General features: G+C 39.2%; 1 protein-coding gene across 3 annotated transcripts in view; it reads left to right on the top strand.

The window, feature by feature from the left end:
- Positions 1-18,676, top strand: part of ncor2 (nuclear receptor corepressor 2) — a 172,203-nt gene that overhangs the window by 152,145 nt on the left and 1,382 nt on the right. For 2 of the 3 annotated variants that reach the window (XM_049486157.1, XM_049486158.1), the window contains 14 exons: positions 100-460; positions 1,411-1,626; positions 2,267-2,515; positions 5,244-5,339; positions 5,460-5,720; positions 8,057-8,234; positions 9,399-9,805; positions 14,352-14,482; positions 15,221-15,435; positions 15,569-15,700; positions 16,523-16,659; positions 16,802-16,855; positions 17,374-17,577; positions 17,703-17,873. In XM_049486157.1, coding sequence (XP_049342114.1) covers positions 100-460; positions 1,411-1,626; positions 2,267-2,515; positions 5,244-5,339; positions 5,460-5,720; positions 8,057-8,234; positions 9,399-9,805; positions 14,352-14,482; positions 15,221-15,435; positions 15,569-15,700; positions 16,523-16,659; positions 16,802-16,855; positions 17,374-17,577; positions 17,703-17,873 — 2,812 coding nt within the window. Of the gene's footprint in view, positions 1-99; positions 461-1,410; positions 1,627-2,266; positions 2,516-5,243; positions 5,340-5,459; positions 5,721-8,056; positions 8,235-9,398; positions 9,920-14,351; positions 14,483-15,220; positions 15,436-15,568; positions 15,701-16,522; positions 16,660-16,801; positions 16,856-17,373; positions 17,578-17,702; positions 17,874-18,676 lie in introns of all 3 variants that reach the window. The other variant, XM_049486156.1, reaches the window with a different exon arrangement.

Consider the following 18,676-nt stretch of genomic DNA (forward strand, 5'->3'; position numbering starts at 1 on the left):
CCGTAACTGCTGATGTTGATTTATTATTGAATAATTATGTATTATTCAATTTACACTATGAAAATTTTGTTTATTTTATTTTTAAATTTTTTGTTACAGGGTACTCCTCTTAAGCAGGATCCAGCAGGTTCCTCTAAGCGCCACGACGTTCGCTCCATCATAGCCAGCTCCCCTCGCCCCTACGCAGGCCTGCCTCCACACCTGGAGCTGCGTCCCGAGCACAGGGGTTCTGAACGAGGACGCTATGAGGACCAGGGCCCCAAATCCCGGCCCAGCGCAGTGGTCAGCACCTCCAGCTCTCTGGCCCGAGCCTCCCCGCTGTCTCTGGCAGCAGAACAGGGGAGCAAAGCCCACCACAGCCCTGTGGGATATGAAGAGCACAAACGCTCCAGTTACCCCCCAGCCTCACACAGGGGGTCACCTCTGTCCAGCAGAGACACCCCGCAGCGGCCCCATGAAGGTACGGCACTGGATTTAGCTCAAGAGCATCTACACAGGCTCTCTTCTTTACAGAATGATAATTGAAATTGCAGGATCTCAGTGAAATTGCCCCTTTTTCTTCTTAACCAATAGAGAGCTACCTTGAATCTTAAAGGAGAGCTGGTGCTGGTCAAAAAGTTAACTTTGTTTGGCATTTTTCCTGCAGCTGTCTAAGCTCATAGAGTCGCTGTAGTCCAGGAATCGGCAATTAGTTTTGGCTGCGGGCCAGATATTTTCCAAGCCATTATGTGGCGGGCCACAAAAAAAATTAAAAATCTGTTTTTGGAAAGTGAAGCAGGTAAATCCAGGAAAAAACAAAAATTAAATTGAAAAAAAAATAAAAAACCCACTCCTTGTGCGGGGATCGGACGAGTCAGGTTCGCGGTCCATTATACTACTGCTGCCATGCTTAGAAAATTGACCTACAATTGGGAAAAAACACCTTATAAGGAGATAGGGAGCCTAAGAACGGGCGGAAAACAAGAACAGGCGGAAACTAAAGTCACGCCGAGCGCAACAGAGACGGAAAGGTGTGTAAACTAAAGTTCACCAGAGAAGCATTTTATTTATATATTTTTTTCATTATTGTTCATTATAGTTCAAACAACCTCACGGGCCAGATGTTTCACGCTTGCCGCCTATTGCCAACCTATGCTGTAGTCCAATAAACGCACTTTACACTGAGAATGGACAAACATTTGCTTTTTCACTACAATTCCCAGAATGCAGCTGCCGGGTTGTTCGTGTGTAGACGCACTGTGGGAAATTAGCATAACAGGGATTAAGTATCTCGCGGGAGAGTGAGAGCCCAGATTCTCTTTCCAAAAAACATACTAGTTCTGTTAAGGGCTGTTCGAGCTCAATTAGTAGACAAGGTCATGCAATGTGATGTAATTCTCTTTTTCTTTCTTTCTGGATTTCTTTCTGTAGGTTCCTCTAAAGTTCCTCAGCAAGAGAGGAAGTCCACTCCCACTCCTCGTGAGGTGAGTGCCACCAAGTCTCCCCTGCCGGGCGTGGCTGAACACCCAGCCTCCCTTGCTTCCTATGAGCGACTGCTGCAGGGTTTGGGAGCAGATATGTACCGTGGACCGATACCTCTGCCCTTCGATCCTTCCACTCTTCCCCGGGGCATCCCCATAGATCCAGGTAACACACATACACACACACACACACACACACACACACACCTGACTCCTCTAGTGTTTGTTTCATAGACTTGCTTCCATAAACAGGGTTCGTACGCTCATGAAAAACCTGAAAAAGTAATGGGATTTGAAAATAGCAATTTTCAGGCCTGGATAAGTTTTAGAAAAATAAAAATACTCAGAAAGTTTTGGAAAAGTCTAGAAATAGAAATTTGCTCTACAAATCTTTGTGTTTCAGTTTAACCCTCCAAAATGGAGCTCTCAGGATCTGACACACATTTTATTATTAAAGATTGTGTGTCAATATTTTATCAGATTGTTTTAGACCTACTATAATCAATTGTAATGATTTTTAGTGAGTTTTAGTTGATTTTTGTTTTTATTGTCCATGTCTGCACTGATGTTTTAAAAATCGTATGGCTATGAAAATTTGCCTTTAAGACATGGAAAAGTCTTGAAAATAAAATGGTAATGTATTGGTTAAAATGTGTATGAACCCTGCATGAAGTACTTGTAGATAAATGTGAACATTTCTTGTTATTATTAATATTAACCATATCAGTGATTCCATATATTATATCCTTTATCTTATTTAATATGATGACACCGTGTGTGTGTGTGTGTGTCTGCTTGTTTCTCAGCTGCATACTACCTGCCCAGACACCTAGCCCCCACCCCGGGATACCCCCACCATTACCAGCCGTATATAATCCGTGGCTTCCCCGACACGGCGGCTCTGGAGAACAGACACACGCTCTTCACCGACTACATCACCTCGCAGCAGATGCACCAGTGGCCTGCGGCCGCTATGGCTCAGAGACCAGACCTGCTGAGGGGTCTCGCACCACGAGAACAGCCACTCACATTGCCCTACTCGCCTACACCAAGAGGTACACACACACACACTCACTGACTTTTTCTTTCAGATATATCTGATCAATCTGGTTTCTGAATTTTAGAGTTGCGAATCTCTTAGTGTCTGGCGATTCAATTCCGATTTTTGGGGTCACGATTTGATTCAGAAACGATTTTCTAACCTGGAACGATTTTTCAATTCAAATGGCCTATAAATTTTGTTTAAATTATGTGAGAAGATAAAAAGATGAAAGGACAATGTAAACAAATAGAACATTTATTTAAAACAATAAACGTAGGTTCCTTACTGTATTAAATCTTTTTGCAACATAGTGACAGTGCCACAATAATGAATGACTAATTTCTAGCATGGTTAACTAATCCTGAATTCATTTCTAAAAGGAAGACATTGTTAAAATTGGAAAACACTCATCAATGTAACACAACCACAAGGTCAAGAGTGGAACGTTAGATAGGCTATAATTATGTAACAAGCAGAGAAGATATTACACTAGATTTTAGCATGCACTCCCCTCTGTAGCCTAATAGGGAGAGGCAGTAAGAGCACCGACGTGCTGAGCTTTTTAACTGTTCCGTGGAGCTCACCTACTGTCCCACAGAGCTTTTTAGCAGTTAAAGAGCTCCGCGCGACAGTAATTTCACCCAAAAAAATCAATTTTTTGACAATAAGAATCGATTCTGAATCGTTCAATGTTAGAATTTCGATTCCAGCTCAAATTGATTTTTTTCCTGCACCACTATAGCAAATAATAAAAATCAGTTTTAGCAGCGTGTTGTATTGCTATAATATTATTATATTATTCACCTTGAACCATTGGTGACCATCAGTGACCTTACAGTAACTCATCTAAATCTGACTTGCCACCAAAATCCTGATACGTTTTAATCATCTTAATCAGTCTTAATGTGGCAGCTGTAGCCCAATAAATTAAACCTGAATTCATCAAATTTCTGTCTGAATCTGACCCTAGATGACTAAAATCTGTCTGTACTTGAACATAGACAACACAATTCTGTCTGAACCTGAGAGTAGAACACAAAATTCAGTTTAAACCTGTCTGTAGCCCAACAAAGCTCAGGCTGAAACTGACAGTAGACCAATGAATTCTGTCTGAGCCTGGCTGTACCTCATAAAGATCTCCCTGTACCTGGCTGTAGCCCAGCAATTTTCAGTTAACTAAGCCTGGCAAGTGTGTGGTGGTTTTTATACATACATATATACATGCATGCAGAAGCTGGTTTACTTTTTAAGATAAGATAAGATAATCCTTTATTAATCCCACAGTGGGGAAATTTGCTATGTTACAGCAGCACAGAGGAAGGGACAGGTCAGGAAAATATATAAATAAATAATAATAAAACTATGTATACAAAAAAATAACAGAAAATATATAAAGGTACTTAAAAATGTATATATAATAAAGGAAAAACATATACATCTAGTGCCGCTAAGTTAAGGTAAGAGGAGATATGATTATGGTAGGGTGTGACCTACGGTGGCTGAGAAAGCCCAACGCTGTGCAAATTGAAAAGCGCTGCAAAAGCACAAAACACATCCATCAAAATGACAACACAGTCGCTCTAAATAGAGAAACGCGCTGCAAATAGAGAAACGCGTTGCAAATACAACCACAACACAAAGGAAGTGAGTCACAACACAACGGGGGACCTTAAAAGATGCTGTCCCCCCTCAGACTTCACTTATTAGGATGAAACGGAGTTTATAGCGGCGTTTTGTGAAGCAGCACCGTGGTAATCACAGGTAATAAACATAACTTACTTTTCAGAAAAGCTTGTTTGCCACTTATAGTCCTCTGTACACATAGTGAAGTCCAAGATGTGACTGAAGACGTTACTAAAGACGTTTTGTGCTTTTGCAGCGCTTTTCAATTTTCACTGCGTTAGGCTTTCTCGGCCACCGTACTGACCTGTATTACTGCACAAAGAGTAACAGTGAATAAATATCAAATAAATATTAGATGAAAAGGTGAGAAAAATATTGCATGTTGCATCTATCTCGAAGGAAATTTAGACATCCAGCAGCAACAACACAATACAATAAGAACATATTTAAACATAAATTAAAACAGAGAAGAATAGAAAACATAAAAGGCTAAAAAAAATTACTATACAAGGTAAACATCTATCTGTAAACGGAACAGTGCAATAGATGTTGCTAATGGGCATTAAATAATTAACAGATCAGAGTGCAAGGTGCAGTGACATTATTAAAAAAGTGACTGATGTGTCATAGAAATAAAAATATAAATATTTTATATTTATATACAGCTAAATATATATATATTTATATTTTTAAACAGCTATACTGAATAAGTATGTATGTTTGCATCAAATTTCAATTATTTTATTAAAAAATATATATCTTTTAAAACATCACAGTTTTTTTAACAACTCATCACAATGAGTTAAACTCAATATAGAATATTTCTATTTGAACTGAAATTCACAGAAATTCTCTCAGAAAAGGGTTTTCATGTCAGCATTCTCAGAATACTGGGGTAGCTCTTCCATTGGGGCAACAATTGGCTTACTGTGCCCTTTTAAAAGTCACTGCCCTTGTTTACCTGTGATGACTTTAAGCTAATTTAACATGTTGAAATATCCAAACCCACTAGTTAATATAAGGGTTGTCCACATACATTTCAGAGCACAGCTAAAAAAAAAAAAGCCATCTTCAGCATATATCTGATTTATATTTATTTTCCTGTTTTGTCTCTACAGGAGCATCTGCATCGCCGATGGACAGGATTACATACATCCCAGGAACCTCCACCTCTTTCCCCAGTCGAGCTTACACCACGTCCCCGATCTCACCAGGTACAGGAACACACTGTGTACAGTGTATTTATTCACTCTACTGTACTGTTGAGCTGGTGAGACACACTTATCAAATCTGTTCTTTTCTTCTTTTTGTTGATCTCGTTCCTTCTTTTCCAGTTGGAAGCTCCCATATAAGCAAACTCCAGGGCACCCCCACGTCATCTGAGCGCGAGCGCGAACGAGAGAGGGAGAGAGAGCGAGAGCGGGACCGAGAGAGAGACCGAGAGCGGGAGCGGGAAAGAGAACGAGAGCGAGACCGGGAGCGAGAGAGGGAGAGGGAAAGAGAGCGAGAGAGGGAGAGAGAGCGGGATCGAGACAGAGAAAGAGAAAAGTCTCTGAGCCACGGCAACGTGGAGCACGCCCCCATATGGAGACCAGGTACACACATTTATTCATACCGTGACCCAAATTTACACTTTCTCATTTCATACAGTAAAAACACTGACATGACATTTCATGGGATTAGAAGGATGTAAATTTATCTTGAAGTGTTAGCTCAGTAAAATGCTTGTGAACACTCATACCTGTATAAGTTGTGAAGTGTTATCTTGTGATTGAGGTTAAACACTGGCCAGCGTAATCGAGACAAGGCTATGAGAGTTATTGTTCATGAGTATTGAGGTTGAGCGAGGTTTACTAGTGGGTGCCAGAAGGGTGAAAATCCATCGTTTTTCATTTATTTTTAAATGTCTAGTTGTGGTCTCTAGTATGAATGAATCTCATGTTAGCTGTTTTTTGTTTCTGTATAGCCCTGCTTTATTTCACTGAATCTTGCTCATGAATATTCATACATGCAAAAATATCGCCTCTGATTGACAGACTTGGTGATTCAGTGCTTGGGCTGTTTTACCACGTTAAAGCCTGAGAGTCTGCTCTATATCATAAAATCTGATGTGAACAGTGCTTGCTTTGACCAGGGTTCTGTCGAGTTGTGCTGCCTTGTTAAACCGTGCTTCCTTAGTGTATATTTAAGGTCTCTGTTTTTTAAACCTGCAGTTACTTACACAAGATAGCTAACGTAAACTAGCTGGTGTAAACAGAAGCTGTAACCTCTTTAGCTGACAAGAGACAGTGTCCGCTCTGCTGCAGCCCGATTTCAGCTTTGTCTGTGGGCGGTTCCAGGCCTAGGTGGGCGAGGCCATGAACTCACAAGTTGACAAAAACACAATGCTTTTCCTGATCGACTCGTTTTTTTCCTGAACATTTTCTTTTCTTATCCACTGCAGACAATAGAGGTTGAGAGAGTTTCATGTGCAGAGTTCATATACAACTCAGAAAGACCTATAGTATTTCATGAAGAAACAAGAAAAAGTGGATTTTAGCAGAAGGAGACCTTTAATTTTCCGAAGTTGTGCAGGCATTTAACATTCCTCAATCCACAGTCACCCACACGTGTGTACCAGGAGTACACGTAAGTGTGGAAAGACGTTACCACCCCCAGTGGGCAGTGCAGTTGGTGGTAATGACTGTGACCGGTGGTGTCTGGCTAGAACTGTCCTATGAACAGGCAAAGACAGAAATCATATACTCCATATTCAGTGCAGGAGACCTAACACACATCCTGAGGATCAGTGCAGCAGTCTTTGCTTTTTTGCTTTTTTTTAAAATGAACTTTATTAAAGAGAATTTATTAAAGAGAACAAATACAAAAACAAATACAAAATATTACATTTAATCACATTTTCCTACATATCAAAATAGTAACATTAAGTTAAAAGTCAGAAAGTCACATTTTTTTCAGTGTTTTTTTCTGTCAATATTCTGTCTCCTTTTCAGTTCTCTTACAATTTGTTTAAACACAGTATGACTTGGTATGAGCAGTCTTTGCTACCATGGGTATGGCAAAAGTCACGGGACACAATATGATATCCTTTTCGATGAGAGTAAATCAAGTTAATGCCTTCCTTAAAGTGCTAATAGAATCTATTTAAGGGTAGATCTAGCTTGCTTTAGGATGAATCTGTTGATAAATAAGTAAACATGTTGAATTTTGACTTTTTAAATCCCAGAGAAAGCAAGGCAAGATTTTCTGTGATATAGATCTTTAAAACTAGTAGTTCTGAGTTCTGTCTTTTAGACAGAATTCCATTGTTTTGGACATTCCTAGTAAAAATCCTGATTGATCCAGAATCAGTGTAACTTAAATAACAGATTCTTGCTGAAACAAACAAAAAAAATAACACTTTTGTCTTTCTGCCCTTTTCCCTCTTTTAAAGAAAACACGACCACAAGCACTGTTCCTGAGGGATATTTCACAAAGCAGAAATTCTTAGATAGCCCAAGCCAAAAAGCAAACCTTTCCAACAGAATAAGAGCTAAGGGTCATTCCTGTTGGGTGGTTTCCTTTAAGAGTAAATTATCTTCCCCACTGAGAGTTCCTTCCTGCTTTGTGAAATTCACCCATGGGTATGCTGGACATGTCAGAGGTTTGGCAGCAGCTCAGTAACAGTGTAGGAACCTCTCCTCTCGGGACTCCTTTGGTCTAAAATAAAAAAGCTTAAGATTCAAATGAAGAAAGAGGACCAACTGCAAAGTAATCTAAGCAGCCTGCTTCAATAAACTGAGTAAATGGAAGAACTTGCTATCCTATGTGACACTTTGTGTTTATCCAGTAAGCATCTCTGGAGTTAGCCTCTGTGTGTGTTTACTGCTCCTGACCTTTTCTTTTTCTCTCTCTTTCTGTCTGTCTCTCTGTTTCTCCTTTGTCTCTTTAGGAGCAGCAGAGCAAACTGGAGGCAGTTCCAGCTCTCGCCCTCCCTCCCTCCCCTACGGCCACCAGTCTCCTATGAGTCCCCGGACGCAGGACAGTCTCCAGCAGAGGCCCAGCGTTCTGCACAACACCAGCTCCAAGAGCCTGTCCAGCTCAGAGCACTCCAGCTCCTCTGTGTTAAGGTAAAAGACAAACTGAGATCAGTAGGACAAAGCATTGCAATGCTTATGGGGTTAAAATTGGAAAATGTCTTAATTTAAAAACAGCAGAACATCCTTTTTTTTTTTAAAGGGTGCGCACATGTGATAGGTAAGCAAACAGACCTAATTTACAAATAGACATACCGGATGTTTTTTGCACTTTAATGCGCACCGGATTATAAGGCACACTGTCAATGAACGTCTATTTTCTGGTCTGTTTTTATATACAAAAGGGCGCATTTTAAGACGTAATATAAGGAACTTCTCAGCTAACTAAGCCAAGTAAAAAAAACTGTAATAAAGACTTTCTTTTAAAGTCAAATGAGTGCTGGATGTTAATCTACACAAATTTCCCTCCTGAAAACTGTTTATTTGATTGAGTAAAGCGCTTATGTTTATTTACAGTAAGCTTAGATTTCTGAATTTCTCCAGCACTAAGGCTGGAGCATTAGCATTAGTGGCTAACCACTCCAGCAGTGCTAGCCGGGATTAGGAGCAGAATACAGGCCGATAATACTCCCCTCTGAACAGAGAAATAGCGAGCGCAGTTAGCGGGTAATGCTAACGCTACTCCAGCAGTGCTAGCCGAGGTTAGCAGCAGGCTACAGGCTGATAATACTCACCTTTGAACGGGGAAATAGCGTTTGTGGTTAGTGGCTAATGCTACTCTGTGCCCAGTGCTGGAGAACTAAACTGAAACTCTTGTATAACGCTGTACTTCAGCGGACTGAATTTACTACTCTTTAATACCTGACTAGTAGAATTCATACATAATGCACACTAATGATTTCTGATAAAATTATAGGATTTTAAGTGCACCTTATAGATTATATTAATTTTCATTTAAAACAGCCAAAACAAGTTTTCCTTTCCAGGGAAAAAAACCCTGTATCTTTAATAGTCAGCTAAGGATATCTCACACACATACACACACTCTGCCCTTTACATTTTATCTAAATATCAATCCTTTACTGAGTTGAGAGTAGTGTGTTACAACCAGAAAAACAGTAAATCATGCAAAATGTTGGTGTTCTCCAAGATCAGGGTTAAAAAAAACAATAAGGAAACAAAAGGAACACATTCCCTCTTAAAAAAAAAAAGAACCTTTCCTAAACTAACTGTTTTTTTTCTTATACTCTTCCTCAGATCTTTGCCACAGAGCTCCTCACGCTACCCGAGCTACAGCGGGCACCTGCAGAGGGTCAGCGTGTCTGAGGCTTACCAGGCAGGGGGTCTGGACCCAGGCGGAGCCAAAGAGCTGAGCCGAGACTCATCCAAGAGCTTAGGCCGCGGAGCATTGTCCAAACACCAGGAGCTCTCCTCATCCTCCTCCTCCTCCAAATCCGAGCCCAAGCTGGCCAGCCCAGGCACGCCCGGAGTTTACCCCTACATCCCCGGCACCCACATAGGCAGAGGGCTCCCCCTGCTGGCTCCTGAGAACAGTGTCGGCCCCAGCAGCGGCGGCGGCGGCGGCAGCAGCAGCAACGCGCCAAGTAGGGAAAAGACTCAAAACAAAGCGATGTCCATTCAGGAACACGAACTCCGCGCACTCGGTAAGACCACCATGACAGCGGCCAACTTCATAAACGCGATTATCATGCGTCAAATTTCTTGTGATACGGGGATGCCAGAGGCTGGTGCACTCGGGGCCAACAGCGCCTGTGATGGTAAGACCCTCTGGACCCCCGGGCCGTTTAATAAAAATGAAAAGAAAAGAAAAAAAAAACAAGACCAAAAAAAAAATAAAAATACACCCAGCCCCCTTGTCTCTCCTCCTCCTCCTTTCCCCCCCACCCCACTCCCTGCATCCTCCCTGCGTCTGTGGCCTCGTGCACGCTTTGTGGTGGTTGGCATTAATCAGAATCAACCAATCAAGTTTCATAATTTTTGGGTTCATTTTTCTTACATTTTAAAAATTTTGCATATGCTTTTTTTAACTTTTTATTTTAATATATCCAATTAGGGCTGCACAATAGAACACGTGTACCTTTATGATCTCAAATTGCATCCTGACCAATTTCTGTGGGTCAAATAATTACATTTTTTGCAACGTAATCAATTATCATCATTTAAATGTGTATAACAGCTGTGCCACATTCAAATTAGACCTTTAAAGTTGGATGTGCACTACTTGACTTAAAAATAAAAGGAGAAAAAAATAAACACAATCTTGGGGGGGGGGTAAAGTGTGCTGTAAAGTGTTATATTGGTGCCAATATTACACGTTATAGAACTAACCTTTAAAGCTCACCTTCTGCGAAAATCCGATTTTTCTTGTTTTTTGTGGAATACAGTAGGTCTCTCCGAGTTGAATGTGTACACCTGCACTTTAAACTGTTTTGCAGCCCCCATTGTCTGCAGGAGCTAAGCAAAGAAATCCCCCCTCCCCCCCTCCGAAAAACGGGTGAATTTTGAATTATCTGTAGCGACGCAACATCACCGCTCATCAGTTAGGAGGTGGGAGGCAGTGAGCGGCAGAGCGGTGGAGGGGCGTCGCAGTGCTCCTAGCCAATCAGAGGAGAGATATTTGCATGCTGTTTGCATGTATGAATATTCATGAGCAAAGCTGGAATCCGGTCATTTTGGACACACCCCTAAAACAGTCCATTAAAAAAGAGCTATACAGAGACACCTGAGCACTTTTTTTTTACAAAAACGGCTCACATGTCTTTCATTCATACTAGAGACCACAACTAGACATTTTAAAATGAAAGAAAAAACGACGGAAGGTGAGCTTTAAGAATTTTATTCCTTAATTATGTGATACTTAAGTTTAGTTTGTAGGTTTAGTTTTAGTGTAATTTTTCTACTAATTTTAGAACTGTGCATCCTTCAACCATGTTTGGAAACCTCAGAATGCCTCTGATCACTTCAGAGGTGCCAGTAGAGCAGAAGGCAAATGATTGACTTGTTTCTCCTCTCATACTTGTCAGTCACTTCTAGTCATGCTTTGATTGATTCCCTTCTGACTGATCCTTAAAAACAGGCTAAAACTTGTGTAGTGTACAGCCAGCTTTAAAATGCAGAATCTTTAACAGATCATTCTACAAGCTTTCAAACCTCTGAAGCAGTATTAATACACGATATAATGTCTGTTATTTGGACATGTACACTGTAAACATAGTAAATAATAACCACAGGCGTATAACTGTGATTCATTCTGCACTCTGGCGGTCCAGAATATGCTCCTGGGAAGGCCCCGTGCTGCTTATTGAAAGAGATAGATCCTTAGGTGAACTTTAAGAACTCATTCATTCAGCAGTGATGTGGACGCTGAGCTATGCGCACCAGTCTTTATCTGCTTGCCTTTCATGTGTTTTCTTTTTTTTCCCCCTTATTTTAATTTGGGTGAACATTTTCATTGCTTTCATCTTTGATTCAGAGCTTGTGTTTTTTGGCTCTTAAGGGAATCCGCTCTCAGTATTTGGATAGCTGTGTGAAGGAGGAACTGAAAGGGAGAGAGCTGCAGCATGGGGTTGCTTACAAAAGAGCAGGGGATGGGGTTCAGAGAGAGGGAGAGAACTGACGAGTGCAGGTACTCCACCCAGCCTCGTCAGGAAGGTTGTGGGTAGAGGTTACTGCAGCTTTAGGCCAATTAAACTACATACTAAAATTTAGATTAGCTTGTGCGTATGGGTGTAGTGGTGGGCGATATGGCTGTAAAATAATATCACAATATTACATGGTATTTTCGCGATAATGATACTCTTGGCAATATGACAAAAGACTGATTTAAAAAAAAAAAATCAAGAATACACTATTGCAGCAAAACGAAAATTATTTTTAATTATTGCATACAATATGATATGACACACAAGTAACTGTTATATATAAAAAAAAAACATACAAGAATTTTATCAGATTTGTAACAGAAGTCAATAATCCAGAATGTCATGATACTAATAATAATGCACTACAAATATCTCCATATATCCAGGATTAAAGTAAAATAAATGATACTGGACAGATATAATCTGTCTCTAGTAGATATATATATATATATATATATATATAAAATGAGAAATGAGAAGAGTTTTTTTTATTTTGCTTAAAACAGCAAAAAAGTAGTACCCTGATGTGGTAATTAGGGGTGGGTGCAATGGCACAGTATTTCAAAGTATAATATCGTTCGCGATAGAATGCCTGTTAGAATTCCTGACATGGCACATTCAGATAGGATTTAAATCGCTAATAATTAACTAATTATCTCCATTTTTATTACATGATCTCAACTCCCTGTTGGTAAAGGGTTTGTTAAGACATTTTATCCTCAGTAACCAAGAAGTATCAAAAAGCTAGTCCCAAAAAAGCTCTAGTGTGATTTGTTTTATAGTAAGAATGTAATCCAACCTCAGTTTGACCCAATTAATAGACAGGTGTGAGCAAAACAGCTAATGAACAGCTATTAATAAATGCCTTTGTTACTCCATGTTAAACTCCATAAATATGCACTAGTCAGGAATACAGGACCTTCTTTCCTGTATGTACTTTCTTGCTCCTGCACCAGACTTGCTCTGCTTATTGAGCTTTATCTTTAAAGGATATCATCAGGGCCAACTGCTTTACTCCCATTACTGGATCTGCTTTCCCTTTTTATGCAGCATTATAACCTTCTATCGTAATTAATAACCTCCAGCTTCACACAGCATCATTTATTACTATTTTACACATTAAACTAACTGAAGCTAATTGTAAAATAGGCGCATGGGTAAAGCAGACTCTGTAGGAATGTGTTCACTGTATTTAAACTTATAATTAATTTGCTTTTTTAAGAGTTTCTTTTAGATTAGTCAGTTTTAAAGAGGGAACTCCAGTATAAAATAGATTTTTGATGTAGTAAAACATGATAAACAGTAATAACATTTGTTAAATAGCCCACCACCGCTCTCCTGCAGCTTTCTGGGATCCAGTAATCTTGCGCTTTTTGCCCAGAACCCTGTACAAAGACAGTGGTTTAATTAGAGGTATTTAAGTTTGTGGCTGCTGTGTTGACTCTTATGAACTCTTTCTAAAGCTATGGGGAGAAAAAGACAATGGGGATAGAGGTCATTCTATAGCACAGTCTCTGGCTGCTTAATACACATTCTGTTCACTATCTGCTTCACGATTCAGAAAAGCATTTTGCTTCTGCTTTTGTGCAATTGTAGTTCTCGTTTGTTTACATGTGGTTTTGTAGAGATCAGTAGAGTTAAAGGTTACGTTCAGTATTTTTGAACCAAAATATTTTAGTTTTTCTTTTTTTGCCCAGATAGCTGTTCAGGTGTTTGGATATAGTTGCATGTCTGGTTTTAGTGCAAAAGTACCTCTCTAATGTAGTTTTAAATGACTGCTGGATGAATTAGTGCTCATATAGCATTATAACATAATGTTGGCATAACATAATGTTGGCATAAAATCACAGGAAAATAATCAGCATCATCTCTTAATGAGGTCATTGGAGAGGTTATATCACTATAATCTGGTGAATTGATAAGCCTACACTACTTAGTGCTTTACAGGTTTTTTAGATTTTTAATGGATATTGAAAGTAGGTTTCTAATTAGCTGCTGATCTCATTTGGTTATGGCATCAAAAAATAAAACGTACAATTAAGCAGTGTTTTAGATCACAGATTCACTCTTTCTGTTGCAAACTGTTAAAAGTTGTTCTTTAATATAAATCTAAAGGATTTAATTTAGAAATATGATTACTGTATTTTTTACACTGTAGCACTATTAATGAAAGTTTTTTTTCTGGTCTATTTTCATACATAAGGTGCACCGGATTTTATGGCGCATTTTAAGTGACAGTAGGAAGAAACAAGTTGTAGCTGTAGTTGTTTTTCTTGATGATGGTGTTTTTTTTTTTTGCATCACTTTGTTAAAGTGAGTATCTGGGTTGCTTTGGTTCAGAAGTACAGAACTTGACCTGTAAGCAGAGTAAGATGCTTTCTTTTCTCTTTTTTCTTTCTATTAATGAACACTATCATCAACTGTGAGAACCTGAATTTGGCAGAGCTGCTTCTGTGCTGTGCTGGACCTGAACACTGTCGGATTACAGTAAACTAACATCTGGACTGTTTGGGTTTCTTGTGTGTGTGTGATTGTATGGTGTGTACAGCTCAGCAGAAGGCTTTTGAGCAGCATGGACTGTACGGACCCCCAGAGGACAGACTGTCCCCCAGTCAGCAGCCACCCTCCCCTGCTGTAAAAGGATCCCAGAGAGTGGTGACCCTCGCCCAGCACATCAGTGTAAGTGTGTTTGTGTGTGTGTGTGTGTTACAGGGTAAAAGATATTTGGGCATTGTTTGGCTCTAAAGGCAATAATTTAATGACAAATATTTTGTAATCGGTGGAATTACATAGTTATATTTATATATATATATATATATTTTTTTTTTTTTGTCCTTTTATTTTTAACTCATTATTATAATTTATTTTAGTTATATTTTATTGCTTTTCATTTTAGCCTGTATACATATCGTTTTATTTTGAATAAATATATTTTTTCGTAATTAAATCTTAAATTGTTTGCTTGTTTTTATAATTTAAACTTATTTTTTTAGTCCCTTTAATTTTGTAAATGCTGCTGCATTGAAAATGAGGGTTATCTTCAATGTATTACAGAGTAGAAATAAAGGTTGATTGATTGATTTTGATATTTGTTAAAGCCTTATTTTTTGGTCTTTATTTATTTTTAAATGCTGTATCAGTATGTGTATTTCACTGCTGTGCAAGTAGCTTCTCTAGTCATACTTGTGTCTTTGGCATCAGCAGCCAGAGTCCGAGAGAACACAATTGGCTATGCTTTCTCAAAACAGGGACTAGGTATAGGTCATGTTTGAACCACTGTTTTTAATATTTTAAGTAGTGTTGCAGTAATATTGATATGTTTGCCAATTCCATAGCATTAGTACAGTGTTGGTAGTTGGTAGTAGTATAAGTACAGGCATTTTAAATCGGTTGATCTGTTCTATCTTGCTGCTGTAGGAGGTCATAAAGAAGGACTACATGCGTCAGTCTCAGCAGAGTCAGTCTGGAGGTCAGCCAGCCCTGCAACCTGTGTTTGGTTTCCACAACTCACCTGTTCTGGATCTCACTCGCCCCCCCAGTGCCCCCCAAGCCCAAACACCTTCTGAGTCCAGTGCCAACGCTCGGTACACCCCTGAGGGCTCTGCTGGAGACAGAGACAGGATGAGGGACAGGTAAACAGAGGAGCTGGAACTGCTGTCGTACACTTTGATGTGTTCTCTTCAGGTGTCTGACTGTTTGACTCTGTTTGACATTGATATTTATTTAAATAAATGTTTAAAAATGGTGTAATTCTCTTGTGTGCAGATCTCCTCCTCAGAGTAAGGTCTCTCCTGTGAGTTTGGCTGCTGAATGCATTGAGCCGGTGTCTCCAGCAGGGGGCATGTCTGAGCCAGAGTTGCAGGGAGCAGCCTGTCCCACCGAGCAAGCAGAACAGGGGTAAACATATATATATGTATATACACAAACACACAGGTCTTGGCATGGTTATTATGGCTGCATTATCTTATATATTTATTTATTTATTTATTTTTGTATCTTTTTATGCTTTTATCATTGTATTGAGTTTGGCTTTTAAATAGAGGTATAGTAATGCATATAGTAATGATTTTGCAATGAACAACTAATAAGCATGTGTTCCAATCATTTTGGCAATATACAGCCCTGGAAAAAAAAAATTGGACTACTTAAAATGATTAGTTTCTTTGATTTGACCAAATTAAAAACCTCTGGAATATAATCAAGAGAAAGATGGATGATCACAAGCCATCAAACCAAGCTGAACTGCTTGAATTTTTGCACCAGGAGTGGAATAATGTTATCCAGAAGCAGTGTGTAAGACTGGTGGAGGAGAACATGCCAAGATCCATGAAAACTGTGATTAAAAACCAGGGTTATACCACCAAATATTGATTTCTGAACCCTTAAAACTTTATGAATATGAAATTGTTTTCTTTGCATTATTTGAGGTCTGAAAGCTCTGCATCTTTTTTGTTATTTTAACAATTTCTCATTTTCTGCAAATTAATGCTCGAAATGAATTTGGAATTTGAGAGAAATGTCTGTAGCTTATAGAATAAAACAACAATGTTAATTTCACTTAAACATATACCTATAAATAGCCAAATCAGAGAAACTGATTCAGAAACTCTCAATTTTTTTCAGGGTTGTAGTTTATCCTAAGCAGTGTAAGCAAAAAAACGAACTATCTGTCCAAAATGTGCAGCATTAATCCTTTTATTTGTCTTTCCTTTCTTTCAGGTTGGGTTCTCGCTCTCCTGCCAGCAGCTCCCAGCCTCCTGCCTTCTTCAGCAAACTCACAGAGAACAACTCTGCTATCGTCAAGAGCAAGAAGGAGATGATCAAGAAGATGGTGGTCGGCAACGAGAACGAATTCAGTAAGTTCTGATTTATTTATTTTTTGATCTCCAGATCTTTTTAATGGATCCGATTCATTGAAAGTAAATTCATGAAAGAACTGGGCTTTGCTGTGTGATCTTACCCTTAGCCATGATGCTCTTTTCTTTTTTTTTTCCTCAGACTCTGGGCAGCCCGGAACAGAAATCTTTAACATGCCGGCCTCCACAACTGCAGGTGAGACTCACTTTAGAGTGAAAATTAAAAATGGAACCAAAAGTAAACCAATAGATCACAGGTTTTTAACAAAACAAAATAATCAGTCTGATGCTATTTTATTCGTGCAAATATTTAGAATGGAATATAATACACTGCCTGACCAAAAAAAAAAAAAAGTCGCCACCTGGATTTAACTAAGCAAATGATCTGGTGTTGCTGCTGAGTTGGTCAGATCTAGGTTCAGCAACAGTATGTGCTGAAAGAATGAGGTCAGCTGACTACCTGAATATACTGAATATAGACCAGGTTATTCCATCAATGGATTATTTTTTCCCATGACACGGACATATTCCAAGATTACAATCCCAGGATCCGTAGAGCTGGAATTGTGAAAGAGTGATTCAGGGAGCATGAGATCATCATTTTCACACATGGATTGTTCAACACAGAGTCCAGACCTTAACTCCACTTAGAATCTTTGGGATGTTCTTTTTTAAATGTATATAACCATTTTACATTTTCTCTCTCTCCTGTAGGGCCAGTCAGTGTTCGGAGTCACCCGCCTCCAGAGGCCAGTGGAAACACCATCGGTCTGGAGGCCATAATCCGCAAAGCCCTGATGGGTAAATATGACGACCAGGCAGATGAGCGCTCCCCCTCCAGCTCTGTTAACCAATTAAGTGCCGTAGGGACGCCTGCTGCTGCTGACCCTCGCGCTGAAGAGCCATACTCCATGCCTGGTACGTCTGAACCACAACATTCACCTTCTTTTTATTTATTTGAGGCTAAAGAGGATGGTTTAGAATTTTTACATTGTATATATTTGTAAAGATGTAAAGAGATCTCTCTGTCTGTCTCTCTGTAGGTAAATCTAAGAGCAGCAGCCGTTCCAACGGTCGTAAGACCAAGTCTCCAGGTCCTGGTTTGTCTGGAGGAGAAAGACCCTCCTCCGTCTCATCCGTCCACTCTGAGGGAGACTGCAACCGCCGCACTCCTCTCACCAACAGAGTGTGGGAGGATAGACCCTCCTCAGCAGGTACACACTCACACACACTCTCTACAGATAACTACCTACATAGTTTGTGATGCCATTCCTAGTTTTGTCAGCTATTATGATGTAGATGTATAAAGTATAAACCATATAAAAACAATGTATTTTGGCCTATTGTTTGATCATTTAATTAGTCTGACATTACCGTATAGATTTTTGAGTTTTATAGACTATAAATGATATAATACATTCTGAGTTACATTTTAATGTTGTATTAACTGTATTTTTGCTATATAATAATACAGCTTCTTATCCAACTGTCTCTGGTGTTAAAACTCAGTAGTTCCCTTTACTATTCTGCTTTCATAGAGCATTCTGCTTAAAGTTGTTGGTTACTTGAAGTGAATTCAGCCGTATTAAAGTGCACAATTGCAGACCCAGATATTCAAAAGCACAAACATAGCTTGTATGATCGTATGATATCTGTAGAAAAGCAGTTTAACTGTTCTCTAGAGTACTGAATCTTTATCCAATACATTTTGGAATGAGTCTTAGTGGAAAAAAAAGCATATGGAATTATTTACTAAACAAAAAAGTGTCCAACAAATCTGAATATGTTTTATATTTTATATTTTTCAAAGTAGCACCTCTTGCTTAGATGATCAGTTTTGCATATCTTGGCATATAAATCTTCTCAGTCGGCTTTATGAGGTAGTCACCTGGAATTATCAGCTTTCAGTTAACAGCTGTGCCGAACTGTGCCGATCATTGACTTCTGTTACAAATCTTATAAAATTATTATAATTTTTTTAATATCTCAGTTAGCCATATCATATTGCATGCATTAA

Source organism: Astyanax mexicanus, chromosome 12 (assembly GCF_023375975.1).
Source record: "Astyanax mexicanus isolate ESR-SI-001 chromosome 12, AstMex3_surface, whole genome shotgun sequence".
NCBI classification, from domain to species: domain Eukaryota; kingdom Metazoa; phylum Chordata; class Actinopteri; order Characiformes; family Acestrorhamphidae; genus Astyanax; species Astyanax mexicanus.